Source organism: Equus asinus, chromosome 14 (assembly GCF_041296235.1).
Source record: "Equus asinus isolate D_3611 breed Donkey chromosome 14, EquAss-T2T_v2, whole genome shotgun sequence".
NCBI classification, from domain to species: domain Eukaryota; kingdom Metazoa; phylum Chordata; class Mammalia; order Perissodactyla; family Equidae; genus Equus; species Equus asinus.
The window spans coordinates 18,137,905-18,154,140 of NC_091803.1; the positions used below are offsets into that span (position 1 = coordinate 18,137,905).

Here is a 16,236-nt window from a genome sequence, read left to right on the forward strand (position 1 = left end):
ATGATCCTTCTTGCTGATCAATTACATACTCACCATATTATTTAAAGACTACTTCATTTTTAAATCTATCTTCTTGATCGTAGAGACCTAATTTAGTTCTAGAAGTCAGTCTGAATCGATCAATCTTTCTCTCTCATATATATGATCTTGGGTAGACAGATCTAGATTTGGTCCACAGTAAAATGGTATAAAGAAGGAAAGAAAGAAATATATACATACACACACACACACCCTGCACCAACTCCTGGAGACATCTATGTATCTCTATCTATTCCTCTAGATATATAGATGTGTAAATACACACACACACACACACACTCACCCCATTATACCCGATGATGAAACTTTCTGTTTTGTTTTTCTTTCTTGATTCCAGAAATCAAGAAAGAAATACTAAACTGCTAACTCAATACTTCACAGGTAGCCCACAGTGCTGGGGAGAATCATCACACAAGGTGTACGTTTTCACACCCGAGGCTAGTTTCCCTCACTTATGCTCACTGGCATATGGACGGCTCTGAAAGTCCCACAGTAAGGGGAAAAAAGGGCAAAAGGAGTATAATGGTTATTATCTGAAAGTAATACCTAACAAGCCCTGAAAGAGTTTTTCCCTTTCCTTCGGGAAGGAGTAAAACAAGAATATTTTTTTAAATGTGGGTTTATTTTAGGAACTAAAGACAATTTACTTTATGTTCTTCAATTTCTTCTATACAACCAGAGTCTGCTCAAGGACACAGTACAACATACACCGAGCACGTTCTGTGGACTCGTCGGAATTAAGCAGACACTCGGGTTTGCCAAGTCACAGATGCGGGGGAACCATTTTTAGGATAATGCATATGATATCTTAGAAGAAAACATTACAGAAGTCTTGCCTGCAAGTGTTTTAAGATTTATGAATACAAAGGATAAAATTATTAACACCTACAGTATTTTGCAAAATCCTTCTGCAGGTCCGCCCTGGCGTTGACAAAAGCGCGTCCTCTGTCGGTGCCGACGACGAACACGTCTGTCTCGTACACGGCGATGCAGGCCACTTCCGCCTTGGACTTGGCCAGTTCTTTACACTGGAACACAAACACAGAATAAAGTGTTACATACAAGGGCAGAGCCAGATTTTGCGGGGCCTGAGAGGTCTGCTTTAAGAACATAAAATTATGTACAAACATGAATATTTATTTAGAATGAAGAAATCACCAAGAAAAAACCAAAACAAATTTATCAAACAAATACCACAAACATCATACAACCCAGAGAAGAACACATTTTTATGAACCGCCTGTGCTATTGTGATTTATAGTCAGAAATGAAGATTTGTGTTCATCCACTGCTCCAGGCACAGAGCTCCTGAAACCCTTGGAATTTCCTAACTGAGGAGAGCGGTAAAGGTGTCTTGTTATCTGAATGAAGAGACTTGGGGACCACACCTGAGGATGGGGCTGGCTGCCAGGAGAACCAACCAGGTGATGAGAGGGTTGGAACTTTCAGTCCCACCTCCCTGACCTCTGGGGTTGAGTTCAGTCACTAACAGCCAGTGATGTCATCAATCATGCCTACACAATGAAGCCACCACAAAAACGCCAAAGGACAGGGTTGGGGAGCTCCTAGGTGCTGGGAGAGTGGTCCCCGGAAAGGGCACGGAAGTCTGCTCCCCATTCCTTGCTCTGTGCGTCTCTTCCATCTGGCTGTTCCTGAGCTATATCCTTTGATAATAAACTGGTCATCTAGTCAGTAAAATGTTTCTCTGAGTTCTGCGAGCTGCTCTCGCAAATTAATCGAAATCATGGAAGGAGCCGGGAACTTCCAGTCTATAAGCAGTGGTTAGACACGCTGACGCCGTGCACCCCGACGCAGCGTGAGGAGAGGGGCAATCCACCCTATGGTCTTCTTCCCACAAACCCATGACCCCAGGCTGGACCAGAGGGAAACATCAGAGGCACTCAGATTGAAGGAGACAACAAAACACCTGACCAGTACTCTTCAAAACCGCCAAGGTCACAAGAAACAAGGGAAGATGGAGGCACTGTCGCAGAGCCCAGGAGCCCCAGGCACATGATGACCAAAAGCAATGCGGTGCCTGCGGGCGGGTCCTGGCACAGAAAAGGGACATCAGCAAAAACCTAATGAAATTTGAGTAAAGTCTGGAGCTAGTTAATAGCAGTGCGCCAATATTGATCTCTTAGTTTTGACAAAGGCACCATAATTATGTAGAACGTACCAGAGTTATATACGATGTGGGTAAGGAGCATACGGGAAATCTCTGGACTAGCTTTGTAACTTTTCTGTAACTCTTAAAGATATTCCTGAATAAAAATTTATTTTAAAAACTCCCAAAACTGCTTGCTTTCCAGGGGCTTAAGGGTGGAGCAAATGGGGAGTAACTACTTATTGAGGACAGAGTTTCAGTTTAGGAAGATGAAAAAGTTCTGGAGATGGATGGTGGTCATGGTTGTACGACAGTGAGAATGTACTTAAAGCCCCTGGACTGCATGCTTAAAAATGGGTGAAATGGCAAGTTTTATGTTATACGTATGTGTACATAGATAGATCTTTCCACAATAAAAAATAGAAACTTTTTGCTTTCCCCCAAGAAGACTTCCTAGCTCCTATCCAACCCATGAGTAAGTCCTATCGACTCTACCTTCAACACACCTTTCTGGTCCCATCACTTCTCCACCTTTCCTACCCTAGACCGGGCCTCAGAAATCTCCCACCGGAACCACAGCCCTAGCCTGCTAACTGGCTTCCCCGCTTCCACTCTTGTTCCACGTTCATCGATGGTTCACACAAGCACCACTCCCCTGCATTACTCCCACGGCTTCCCACCACACCGAGGAAAAGTCCAGAGCTCTACATGATCTGGCCACTAGGTGCCTCCTGCACCTTACCTCTGGCCACATCTCCTTTCCTCACTCTGTTCCAGTTTTACTGGTCTTCTTCATGTTCCTTGGAAATGCCAAACTTGTTTCCACCTCAGGGCCTTTGCACAAGCTGTTCTCACTGACTTGCACACTGTCCCAGATACTGGCATGGCCCACTTCCTCCCTTCATCCAGGTCTCTGCACAAAAGGCAACTAGCCAGAGAATTTCTCCCAGGTCACCCCATCCTAACCATCTGTTCTCTCCCATAAGCCTCTGTTTCCTGACCCCCCTTTTCTTTATAATATTTTATTTACTATATTTACTGATACAAACACACATACGTAGAATTTGTTTATTGTCTCTCTCCCCAAATAGAACACGAGATCTATGTGAGGGGACCTCATCTGTCTTCTCAAGTCTTGGGGTTCCAGTGCCCAGAAGAGGGCCTAGACGTAGGAGGCACTTCGTGAATATGTGTCAAACAAAGGATGTGATCAGTTCTTGTTCAATGTTCCCGGGTGAGATATTTCTAGTTCTTTCCAAATAGACTTGGAAACTTACCCCAAGTTTTTTTAAAAAATAGTTTTGTTTACCCCCAGATAATCCAGGATAATCTCCCCATCTCAAGATCCCTAACTTCATCACATCTGTAAAGTTCCTTTTGTGAAATAAGGCAACATTCACAAGCTTGGGAATGAGGACATGGCCACCTTTGGGGCCATTATTCAGTTTACCATAGGTTGCTTTCAAAATTTCTCTTTCTATTTGGTTTCCTACAGTTTTAATATGATGGGTCTAGGGGTGAGTGTGTGTGCGTGTGTGCACACGTGTATGTGAGTGAGTTACGTGTGTTTGGTATTTTGTCAATCGACCCCATAATGTTCTTTATAGAAAAACGAAAATAAATAAATATCTACATATATATTTTTCTGGTCGAGGATCCAACCTGGGGTCACACTTTCTGTTCGGCGTCCTGTACCGTCAGTCTCCCTCCATCTGGAATGGTTCTCTGGTCTTTCTTTGTCTTTCATGACATTGACATTTAGTAAAAGTCCAGGCCAGTTATTTTGTAGAATATACCCTAATTTGGGTTTGTCTGATGTTTCCTCCTTAGATTCAGGTCACATATTTTTGGCAGGGTCGCCACAGCTACCTTCTCAGTGCATCGTATCAGGAGGCATGCCATTCCTGCTGATGACCACTCTGATCGCTTGACTAACGGGGTGTCTGTTGGGTTTCTCCACTTTCACAATGTTAGCAATTCTCCCTTTTTACTCAATAAGTATCCTGTGATCAGATACTTTGAGGTCATGTAAATTTCTCATCAAATTTTCACCCACAGGAAAAATTTACATTTGGATGTAAGCAGATGCATATAAATTGATTAGCCCTTTGGATTTACCTTTGAATTTAAACAAAAAATATTCTCAAACAAGATAACAGGTGCTTCCATTAAATTTTCAGATCCCCAAAGCTTAAATTTATATAATTACATCCATAATGGGAAAAAAAAAACTGTTCTAATTCTCTGACAAGCCCATTATCCCCTATGCAGGATGCGCTTACACAGATTGGATGTCAAACTGAAGGTGAACATCAAAAAGTGACAGTGGATTGTTTCACAGTTCTGTTATTTCGACAGTGATCCAACCACAGCACGTTTTATAGAACTGTAAAGCCGTCTCACCATGGACTCGAGAGCAGAAACGAGGAACGTCACCACCATCCTGCTCTCCGTGGACTCATTTTCGACGGACAGGGTAGACACTGCCACCTGGGCCATGATCCCTGAGCAAGAGAAGTAATAAGAAAGTGAGCGGCGGAAATCCACAGTGTCCTTCCAAACACAAGTGCAGGCTGTGAGCGCGCTCACAGACGACCCAGCTCAAACCTCCCCATAGAGCTGAAGAACCCAACACCTGAAGACACTAAGTGATAAGCCCACGGTCTCTGAGGATAAATGCTGACTCTCACGCAGCGTATTTCCCACTAAACACAGACATCGCCTCCTCATCCAATAAACTCAGGTATTATGCTAGAGAAGCACGTTAACTATTTCCCAGAGGAGGAGGGGAAGGAAATGTACCTACTGACCCAGCGCTGTGTGGTCCGATTTCAGCATGGCGCTGCCAGATACCACATTCCGCTTCACATACGCAGAAAAAGGAGAGAAGTAGCTTTGTGCACTAAAGAAGAGAAAATCCCTTCTTTCCTTTCCTGCTAGGACTTCTCTGCATAAAAATGCACTCTAAATTTTGCCAAACTCTAAATCAAGTTAGCATTAAAAAATTTATTTGAAAAAGTTTCTTCAACACCATAAAAAGAGTTTTTTAAAATAGAGCATGCAAAATAAACACTGTTAGGTGGGTCATGGCCCTCCAGTAGTTGGCTTAGTTATATTTGTAAGCAAAAGATAAAGAAACAGATCAACATAAATATGTACATGGAAGGAAGCTTCAAGATCTAAGGCAGTGAAGTATGGTGGTCGGATAAGGTGGTTTGGAAAAATTCACAAATGTTTCTTTCTGAGCACGTGGTTTGACTCCTCGCCCACTTGAATGAGGTGGGGCCACAAGCCTCGCGCTACCAGGACATCAGGGAAGCGACATCACTTTCATGCAGAGGCTGTGTCACACTCCCTCCTGTTCTGCAGAGTGACCACCAGTGGTCCATATGGACTGCTCCGTCCACCCAGGTTCCAGGTTGAAGAAACCAAGGAACAGACGCAGGGCTGACTCCCAGCAGACCTTTAATGCAGGTGAGAAACCACTCCTTGCTCCTTTAATCCACTGAGATCTGGTGGTGTTTTTAACCACTGCACACCCTAGCAGCTCTGGATAGATCCAGCAGGCTGAAAAGGAATTCTAACAAAACGTAACTAGCTGTCTAGATGCTCTGGAGACACCTGAGGATGCCTTAATTAGACTTACAGTCTTCCTGGGAAAGAACATGGACTGGACTGGCAGAGCCATTAGGATGCAAAGCATTTGGGTCAAAAAATCTTTATAAATCTATCTCCCCATTCTGAAAGAGACTGTGAGAGGAGAATGTGACTCCATCCCAGGCATATTAATTAACTGGCATGAGCTGGGCGTGAACAGGTAAGAAAGTATACACACACTTCTATGGGAAGCTTTTAAATAATTATCTGAAAATGAAGCCTTTGACACTCCTCTTGTTATCACACTCATATTTGAGAACAGAAGTTGCAAATATTGGTTTTCATAGCAAAGACTGACAACCGACCTGTAGTCAGAAAAAGCAGCAACTGGTGAAAAAATGTTTAAGTCTTAGGAAGTCTTTTCACTAGCTTTCCAGATTCCACGATTACCACTTAGTACACTAGACCAAGGAAACGCACATCAAAAGGCAAGTAATTTTTCCACTCACCAGAATATTCACTTAGACTATGCTCTATCCTTATTATTTCAGAAGCTTAGGATATTTTCATTCATAACCTTGTTTTGCCTTTAATATCCCAGTGAGAGAAAAAGGAGTAGATGTGTTCTCACGCTACAAACTTGGTGGTTTGCCCAAGCAAAGCTGGAACCCACACCAGGGCAATGTTCTGCAGATTGCTGTTTCCGCTTCTCACCTTAAATCGCCATAAATCTGCTATGACATCATCCACACTTAATGTGTGCTAAGAAATGGGAGACAGGGGCCAGCCCCATGCCCAAGTGGTTAAGTTCGCTCTGCTTCCGTGGCCCGGGTTCGCCAGTTCGGATCGTGGGTGCAGACATGGCACCGCTTGGCAAGCCACATTGTGGTGGCATCCCACATTCAAAACAGAGGAAGATGGGCACGGATGTTAGCTCAGGGCCAGGCTTCTTCACCAAAAAACAAAAAGAAATGTGAGACAGATGCCACACAAACAGCTCATGGGGGGCGATGAGAGTTCCTACTACATTAGCAGACTGTTCAGGAGGAGGCATCAGAGCGCTTTGCGGTGGAAAGAACCCTGGAGGTGACCGAGCCCAGGCAGACTTCCCAGGGAAGGACATGTTTTCTTTGGGGCTTTCTGCTCTCTAGAAATGAGGTTGTGTGCATTAACAGAACTCGCTGCTCTTTGCCGTCCCAAGAGGGCATTTCCCTGGACAGTCTGTGGTCAAGACTGTTTGTGGAACATTCCCTGCACGCCTCCCTCCACTGGCGACTGCTGCCTCTCTTTTCCCTTTCCCAGAAAGAAACTGCCATCACACAGCGGCGTTAAGGTGAACACCAGGACACACCAGGCCAGGTGGTGACACAAGCTCACGGAGCATGAGGTGTGACGCACTGGTCCCCATAGAACCAGCAGCCAGGAAAGCCAGGTGGTGGATTCCCCAGATCACTAACCAGCTCCGTGCCCCCAGGGGGCTGCACCGGCTCCTCTCCTAGGAAGGGAGACACGACACCAACCACTTGCTATGAAGCTCCTTTCCCCTCTGACCTCTTATGAGCCCCTCATTTAAAAGTCAAGGGAACATCATCCTATACGAGTCCATCCACATGAAATGTCTGGAACAGGGAAATTGATAGAGACGGAAAGCAGATTAGTGGTTGCTTAGGGCTGGGTGGTGGGGTAGCTAAAGGGAATGGAGTTTGTTTGGGGTTGATGGAAATGTTCTAAAATTGACTGTGGTGATGACTGCACAACTCTGTGAATATACAAAAAACACCGAATTGTATACTTTAAATGGGTGAATTGTATGGTAGGTGAATTTTATCTCAATAAAAAAAATCAAATGAAATCAAAGAGAGGTTGGATGGAGAAAAAGGAAATGGACATGTACCGACCATATACTAGGGAGCCAGTGCTTTTGTGGTCATGCAATTTCCTACGCGCACACCCTCCATGGGAGCACTCAGAGGTGAGGAAGCCTGCTCAGGGCTGCGCAGACGCTTCGTGGCCGAGCAGGGGCTGGGCCCGCAGGGGAGGAGCAGACAAGCAAACAGAGGAGAGCACGGAGCCTGGATAAAGGACCTCACGGGGTAGAGCCCCAAGATTAGAGTGACCAGAGTCCTGAGCCAGGACAGTCCTGGGTCACCCTGCCTTGTGGGGTAATAGCAACAGAGCTCCCTTCCCTCTCGAATGCCTCAAAGATGGATTCTTAAATGTTTATGTGCGGGTGGTTTGTCAAATGAAAAAACAATTTCTAGGACGTGGTGTTCTGTGTCCTTACAACAACCTCCAAGTTCAGAGGTCTCTTGATGAAGCAGATGAGAAAGTGATCCAAGTGGGAGAGTCATCTCTGAACTCAAACATGGCTTACGTCTGCATATCTATTTAGCAAGAAGAAAAATGGTCGAGTGCTCATTCACTCTGTTCCCTAAGTAAAGGAAAAAGTTTTTATTACAAAAATTCTTCTAACCAATGTAAATTAGACCCTCATTAGGATTATGTTTCATTTCTTTGATTATTAAAGATGAAATAACTGTTCACGTCATTTAAAATTTTTTTAAATTAAGGTCTAATTTATATAGAGTAGAGTTCACCCTATGTAGTGTACAGTTCTACAGGTCATAATAAACATAGAGTCATGTAGCCACCACCAAAGTCAAGGCACAGAACAATTCCATCGCCCCCAAACCCTCCACGCCCCAATCCACACCCTCCACCCCACCCCTGGCCATCACTGATCTGTTTTCTGTCCCTGTAGTGTTGCCTGGTCCAGAACATCAATAAATGGAATCCTATATGGTCTCGCTGGGTCTATCACTAGTTTATTCTTTTTATTACTGAGTATTCCACTGCAGAGATGTCACACAGTTCATTTACCGTTTTGCCAGTTAAAGAACAAGTGACTTGCTTGCAGTTTTGACTATTAGGAATAAAGTCAGTATGCCCGTTCATGTACGGGCTTTGTGTCAACCTAAGTTTTCACTTCTCATGTAAATGCCCAAGAGTGGGATTCCTGGGTCATGTGTTAAGTATGTTTTTTTAGCTGTATAAGAAAGTACCAAACTATTTTCCAAAGTGGCTGTACCATTTTGTGTTCCCACCACTAATCCAGCTGCTCTGCATCCTCGCTGACACACAGTTGTCAGCTTTTAAAAAAACTTCAGTCATCCTAATAGGTGGGTAGTGACATCATTTTGTGGTCTCACTTTGCATTTTCCTAACAACTAAAGACACTGGGCAGATTTTCATGTGCTTATCTGTCATCCGTATATCTTCTTTGGTGAAATGCCTGTTCACACTTTTGTCCATTTAAAAACTGTATTGTTTGCTCATTTTTTATTACTGAGTTTACCGAGTTCTTTATATATTGTGGATACAAGTCCTTTATATGTGGTTTACAAATATTTTCCCTTTAAAAAAACCCACCAAACTCTATGTCAATTATTTGTACATTTCTGCTTTTAAAAATTGCATGGTCAATACTATGGTTTATGCAATTCTTTTTGGGAAAATCAGTATGCAGAACGTATCATCAAGAATTCAGATTAAGGGGGCCGGCCTTGTGGCCCAGCGGTTAAGTTGGCGCCCTCTGCCTTGGCTGCCCAGGTTTCGAGGGTTCGGATCCTGGATGTGGACCTACACGCCATTCATCAAGCTGTGCTGTGGCAGCATCCCAGATGGAAGAACTAGAGTGACCTACAACTGGGATATACAACTATGTACTGGGGCTTTAGGGAGAAAAAAAGAGGAAGATGGCAACAGATCTTAGCGTGGGGCCAATCTTCCGCATTTAAAAAAAAAGAATTCAGATTAAATTATTTCATGTGAAAGGCACAACTTGAAATGATTTTTAATCTGATGCAAAATACATCCATTGGCAAAACTAGAGTTTTCACTCTAATTTCTTTTCTATATTTTTAGAAATCAACTGCATTACTTGGTGGAAATATTAAAAATTTTTTTCCATTGGAAGTTATAGAAATCTCACAAAGACTTTTAAATAAGCTTTCAATATATTTACATATTGAATATGTATTCAATTTTTATCTAAAATAAACCAAGTATTTGTTTCAAAAAAGGATTACTGCGGGGACATTTGCACTGTTCTAAAGATAAATGTACAACCAAAGTTCCTTAACACGTTAGTGTTATTTAAGATTGTGACTAAGAAACTGATATTCTTGGACTACATCAGACTAAAAAGCTTCTGCACAGCAAGGAAACCATCAACAAAATGAGAAGACAAGCTAACAACTGGGAGAAGATATTTGCAAACCACATATCGGATAAAGGGTTAATGTCCAAAATATCCAAAGAACTCATATATCTCAAGCAACAAAAAAACCAATAACCCAATTAAAAAATGGGCAAAAGATCTGAACAGACATTTCCCCAAAGAAGATATACGGATGGCCAACAGGCATATGAAAAGATGCTCAACGTCATTAGCTATCAGGGAAATGCAAATCAAAGCTACAATGAGATGTCACCTCACTCCGGTCAGAATGGCTGTAATTAATAAGACAGGAAACAACAAATGTTGTAGAGGGCATGGAGAGAAGGGAACCCTCGTACACTGCTGGTGGGAGGGCAAACTGGTGCAGCCACTATGGAAAGCAGGATGGAGTATCCTCAGAAAATTAAGAATAGAGCTACCATATGATCCAGCTATCCCACTGCTGGGTATTTCTCCAAAGAACTTCCAAATACAAATGCATAAAGATACACGCACCCCTATGTTCACCGCAGCCTTATTCACAATAGCCAAGAGTTGGAAGCAACCTAGACGCCCATCAAGGGACAAATGGATAAAGAAGGTGCTGTATATACACACAATGGAATACTACTCAGCCATAAGAAATGATGAAATCCGGCCATTTGTGACAACATGGATGGACCTGGAGGGTATCACGCTGAGTGAAATAAGTCAGAGGGAGAAAGTCAAATACCGTATGATCCCACTCATAAGTAGAAGATAAAAACAACGACAAACAAACACATAGCAACGGAGATTGGATTGGTGGTTACCATAGGGGATGGGGGGCGGGGGAAGGGAAAATGGGTGATTAGGCTCGCATGTGAGGGGATGGATTATAATTAGTTTTTGGGTGGTGAACATGGTGTAATCTACACAGAATTGGAAATATATTATGATGTACATCTGAAAGCTATATAATATCATAATCCAATGTTACTGCAATAAAATATATATTAAAAAAGAAACTGATATTCTTGACTATTATCTTTCAGAGTAAACTAACTTAAACTGTTTTTAAAAAAAAAACAACCTCTCCTACAGCAGAGTCCCATCTTATACTGGGAGTAGGTATGGCCAAAGGCAAGCTCAAGAATGGTCAAAAGAATCCAAGGAAGCAGTAAGGATCCGTCCCAGAGAGAACAGTTTTCTTCTATGAGTTCTTTACTTGTTTAGGGAGAGGCTTGTGTACCTCTTTATCAGCAGATGCATCTTTGCCAACATTGCACATTTTTTCAGATCTGTAGTTCTAAAATCTGTTAACCGCCCCTGGCTGGCTTTGAGCTGTCTGTCAGAGGCCACCCCTCTTTGATGGGGGGGTTTCCATTTTCTCTTAGAGTTTTGCCTTTGATAGATACACCCTTAGAGTTCATGTCTTCCAACCTTAACTTGAATACTTTTCAGTCTCTCTAAAGTCTTATCACACACTTGGCTAGTCACCTAGCAATCTCTCTTATCACATACTTGGCTAGTCACCTAGCAATCTCTCTTATCACATACTTGGCTAGTCACCTAGCAGTCACCGGAACGCTCAGTGCCACAGTTTGATGATTCTCATGTTGATTCACACCTCTTACTGTGACCTCTCACCAAGTCCTGCCAGCCAGTTTTCCCTGAAATGTTGACATAGGTCGTTATTTCTTCCATTAATTATCCAATGAAGTAGGATAGGGGCCATGATGTATGAAAAATATGCCTTTTTAAACACTAGAATCACACACGGTGTTGTGAGATGCTCATGCTGAGGGACCCCAGAGGACCGAGACCATTTAAGGGACCAGCACACTCCAGGCTCCTATCTCACGCTCACTCCTCAGTCAGATGCTGCCACACTGGAATGGCAGAAAGTGCCTATGATATTTAAATAGCTGTTTTGCTCTTTCATTTTTGTAGATCACCCATGGTTAAGCTCTCATAAGGTAAATGTATGTATGGCATGGCTCCACTGTATCTATTATTTCGCACAACTCTCTCCAAAGTTTCAAGGAAGCCTTCCTCTAAAACACCAGTGTAAACTGCTTGATGGACTTCTGTTAGCCCCTGTGGTCAAGACAGCATTTCCGTTAATTACACCACAGTAATCCCTAAGAGGACTGTGATGTCAAAACTCTGGTTTTTAACAGAAAATAAAATAATATGTAGAATGACACTAGGTGGAACTCAAAAAAGATATTATCAGTTGGTATCAACTGTGCTACCAGAAAAAATAAAAAAATGAGTGTTTCATAATTATCGCTCTGCTTGCATCTTTTCTTTAACAACAAACAAAGGCAGGAATCTGTCTTTTATATTCTATGATTTAGAACACACCATGCATGAAGAGAACATCAAAAACAATGAAACATGACTGCAAGCTAACATGGGGTTTCTCACCCCAAGAACACTTCCCTGAGAAAAACAGCACTGCATTCTAATAAAGCTAAAAGTCCTCGACAGCGAGAGCTTCCAAAAGCCCCAAAGCCTTTATGGCGATTAGATTCTTTTCTATTCAAATCGAAAGCACCAGCAACATTCATGTAGATCAGAGATTTTAGATAGTACTTAACTTTTTGCTCTTTTAAAATTGGAGATTTAGATTAAAAAAACCTCTCAAATCTTACATAGTTTCCCTAGCAATCCTTAAGGACTTTCTCTCCTTATCAACGTAATATTTTACTAACGAAAAGCAAACGTCTAGACCAGGGGTCAACAATCTGCACCTGTGGGTAAACTCCAGCCCGCACCGAGTTTTATAAACAAAGTTTTATCGGAACACAGCCACGCTCGTTTGCTGACATCTCGTCCACGGCTGCTTTCCTGCAGACAGTGCTGCACGCATGTGACAGAGACCACACGTCCTCAAAGCCGAAAATATTTATTCTCTGGCCCTTTACAGAAAAAGTTTGCCCATCTGTGAAGTAGAATTCATTTCCAGCGCTTAGAATTTTCATCATTTGGAACTCCATCCACTCCATTTATCAAACCCCTGCAGTCTTGCAATAGAGGCCTGGTTGATTTTTTAAACTGTTTCTAGGATTTCCTTTCCAAAGGTGAATTTCTCAGTCTCTGAGGCTTTGATTCTATTTGACAAATTCCTGAGGTGCCACCTTCTCCACAACTCACCCCAGGCTCACCCCAGGCTCACCGGCTCACAGGAAATGAAAACTACAAACTCACACACATCTACTCACCAATCAACAGAAGTATATTGAGGGGGTCAAAAGATACACACTTCCAGATGTAAAACAAATAGTCCTGGGGATGTAACGTACAGCACGGTGACCACAGTCAGCAATACTGGATCACATGTTTGAAAGCTGCTAAGAGAGTAGATCTTAAAAGTTCTGAACACAAGAAAAAATATTGTAACTACGTGAGGTGATGAATGTTGATTAAACTTATGGTGGCAATCATTTCAAAACACATACACATATTAAATCACTATGCTATACACCTAAAGCTACTACAATGTTGTCTATCAGTTCTATCTCAATAACTGGAAAAAATGTTTTTAAAAAAGAGTAAAAACAAATTTCAAGACAACACAGTATTCTATTCTGGAGCGACCAAGTAGTATGGAGGAGAACCAGAAATAATATGTATTTTCAACTTCAAAAAAATGAACAAATTTGGTCAAATTTAAATGATTAACAAATAGTCAAGAACTTTAGCTTAGCCAAAAAAAATAATAAAAAATTTTAAAAACCCAACAACCAAAAATATACAGAGTACCTGCTATGCGAAAACTTACACTGCCGGTAGGCAGGGCAGGGCGGAGACAAAGGTGAATAAAATGCATCTCCTGTGCTCTCAAGTGAAACAGATGTGTATAGACACGGCTGAACAGCAGACAATAAACGCAAAATGAAAGGCGGACACCATTGAAATGGTCCACGGCATGTGGGAAGACAGTCAACAACGCGGTGATGGCAGAGAAGGTCCGTGAGCATCACTCCCAAGCCATGCAGCCTGGGGATGAGGGACTGAAGGTGTGGGCAAAGACGCAGGGCTCCCGGCAGCACACAGCAGGGGCTGAACAAGAGGCTGGAGGAGATGGACGACCCCCTCCAATCACCACTGCAGACTGACACCTGCGGCAGCCTGGCGCCAGCCCCGTGTCCACTGAAGGCGAGGCGACCAGTCACAGATCAAACCTTCCTCTCCAAGTGGAAGAAAAGGGCTGCTCAAGTCTTCAATTGCAGCCGTGAGCAATATTCAATCTGTCAATATCCAATCTTATACCCAGACATCTGTTTACTTTCTATTATCAGCATGAAACGAAAACGTGCATTTTTCCCCCTTAAAACGCAAAGCTTGACCCAGCAGGTCCACTCGTTGCTATATACACAAGAGTTGAAAACATATGTCCACACAAAAACGTGTACACGAACGGTCACAGCAGCATTATTTATAATAGTCCCAAAGTGGAACCACCCAAATATCCATCAATTGCTGGGAAATGAAAATGTGGTATATCTATACAACGGATTATTCAGCATAAAAAGGAATGAAAGAAGCCAGACACAAACGACTCCTTCTGACGATCCCACTTACAGGAAATGTCCTGAACAGGCAGAGCCATGGAGACAGAAAGTGCGTGAACGCGTGCCAGGGGCTGGGGTGGGAAATGGGGAATGACTGTCTAATGGGTATAGGGTTTCTTTTTGGGTGATGAGAACGTTCTGGAATTAAGACAGTGGTGATGGTGGCAATAATCTAAAACCCACTGAATTATACTCTTCACAAGCGTGAATTTTACGGCGCATCTCAAAGCTGCAATTAAACCACAAAGCTTGGGTTTAAAGGGCGGAGAATACAGCCCTGCAGCCTTTTTTCCCCTTTTAACTCTAAACCACGACTATAACGGACCGCAGCCCCTGGCCGGAGGCGCTTCTCCCGGCCTGTGGCTTTTCAGCCAACAAACCGGCCGCTGACCGGAGCCCCGTCAACGTGACCCACGACGAAACCCACACGCGGCGCCCCTCGGGAACGCGTGACGTGAGGGGCGGAGTCGGGACGCCTCCGCGGGGAGAGGGGCGCAGTTACCAGGCAACAGCGGGGCCCGGCCCCCTCGCTAACCAATCAAGCACGTCCGCACGCAGCGCAAGAGCCCCACGTACGCCAGGCGGAGCGTGACCTCACGCGCACCGGGACCCCGAGATCCCAGAGCCGCAGACGCCCGCCCCCTGCCCGCGCAGCCAATCAGAAAGGAGACGGGTGCGCGCTCCGTGCGTGCGCCCGTTGTCTCCGGGGCGGGGCAGGGCTTGCCCGCCCCACCCCCACTCCTGGGTCCTGCGGGGGCACCGGGCGGGGGCTTGGCGGGGTCGGCGGGGAAGGGGTGCCTTCCCCGTGCGTCTGGGGACAGCCTCCCCCGGCGTCCCCTGGGCCGGTCCTGGCGGGAGAGAGTCCCAGGAAGGCCCCCGCTCTAATGGCGGCGGCGGGGGCGGGGTACGCACCTGAGGTCCCCGCGGGCGGGCAGCGCCCGGCTGCCCGCGGCTTTGAGCCCTGGGCCACCCGGGAGCGGCCCAGGCGAAGGCGGCGGCCGGGGCGGCAGAGAGGCAGGTTGCGGCGTGGGCGGCGGCCGAGGCCCTGCGCCCCACTCTCCCTGCTTTTTCTTTCTTTTTTTCCCTTTTTTTTTTTGGCTTCCTGGAAGGCGGCCTCCACTCGTGCGTCCGCAGCGCCCCAAGCGGGAGCCGCCGTTTCCGGTGCTGTGGAATCCGGTGCAGGCGCTCGGCGGCGGCGGCCACGCACGCTCGGTCCTCTCCGGTCTCTGCCGAGCGGCGGGCGCGGGCCTGGCCTCACCCCAGACGCCGCCCCCAGCCCCGGACGCGCCTCATGTGCTATTTCATATAATGCTTCTGCGTGATTGCAACTTGTAGCTTTAAAGCGATAAGGTCACAACTCGAGTGCCCGGTGAATCTGCCCGAAAGCCGTCGAGTTATTTGTTACAAACTAACAGCGTGTCCTGACCTTTCGGTGGGGTCAGTGACATCGCCAAACAATCGTGACCGGTCCATCAGATGTTGGTGGCACTCCAGCAAATAGTCGAATATTACAATGGTGTTATTTCACCTAAGTTATGGTCACACATTTATTTTAAATATGCGAAAAGGAGAATAGGCTAACAGAAACCATTTACCCCTTGCTCCGATTGAACGTAGTATGCCTTATTGACTTCATGTTTTAAGAAATATTACAGACACAATTGAAGGCACCGTTCTCATTCCTCTCTCTTTACTCCCCAGGGGTTACTGTT

The 16,236-nt window shown here is 44.6% G+C and overlaps 1 protein-coding gene across 5 annotated transcripts in view; it reads right to left on the bottom strand.

The window, feature by feature from the left end:
• GTF2IRD2B (GTF2I repeat domain containing 2B) overlaps nt 1-15,843 on the bottom strand; it is a 56,286-nt gene extending 40,443 nt beyond the window's left edge. For 2 of the 5 annotated variants that reach the window (XM_070484466.1, XM_070484465.1), the window contains exons 1-3: nt 14,535-14,971; nt 4,550-4,650; nt 929-1,067 (exon numbers count right to left, since the gene is read on the bottom strand). In XM_070484466.1, the coding sequence (XP_070340567.1) occupies nt 929-1,067; nt 4,550-4,650; nt 14,535-14,562 (268 nt within the window). In that variant the 5' untranslated portion in view covers nt 14,563-14,971. Of the gene's footprint in view, nt 1-928; nt 1,068-4,549; nt 4,651-14,534; nt 14,972-15,436 lie in introns of those variants that run through there. The other 3 variants (XM_014856716.3, XM_070484467.1, XM_070484468.1) reach the window with 3 other exon arrangements.
• Between the last annotated feature and the right edge of the window lie 393 nt (nt 15,844-16,236).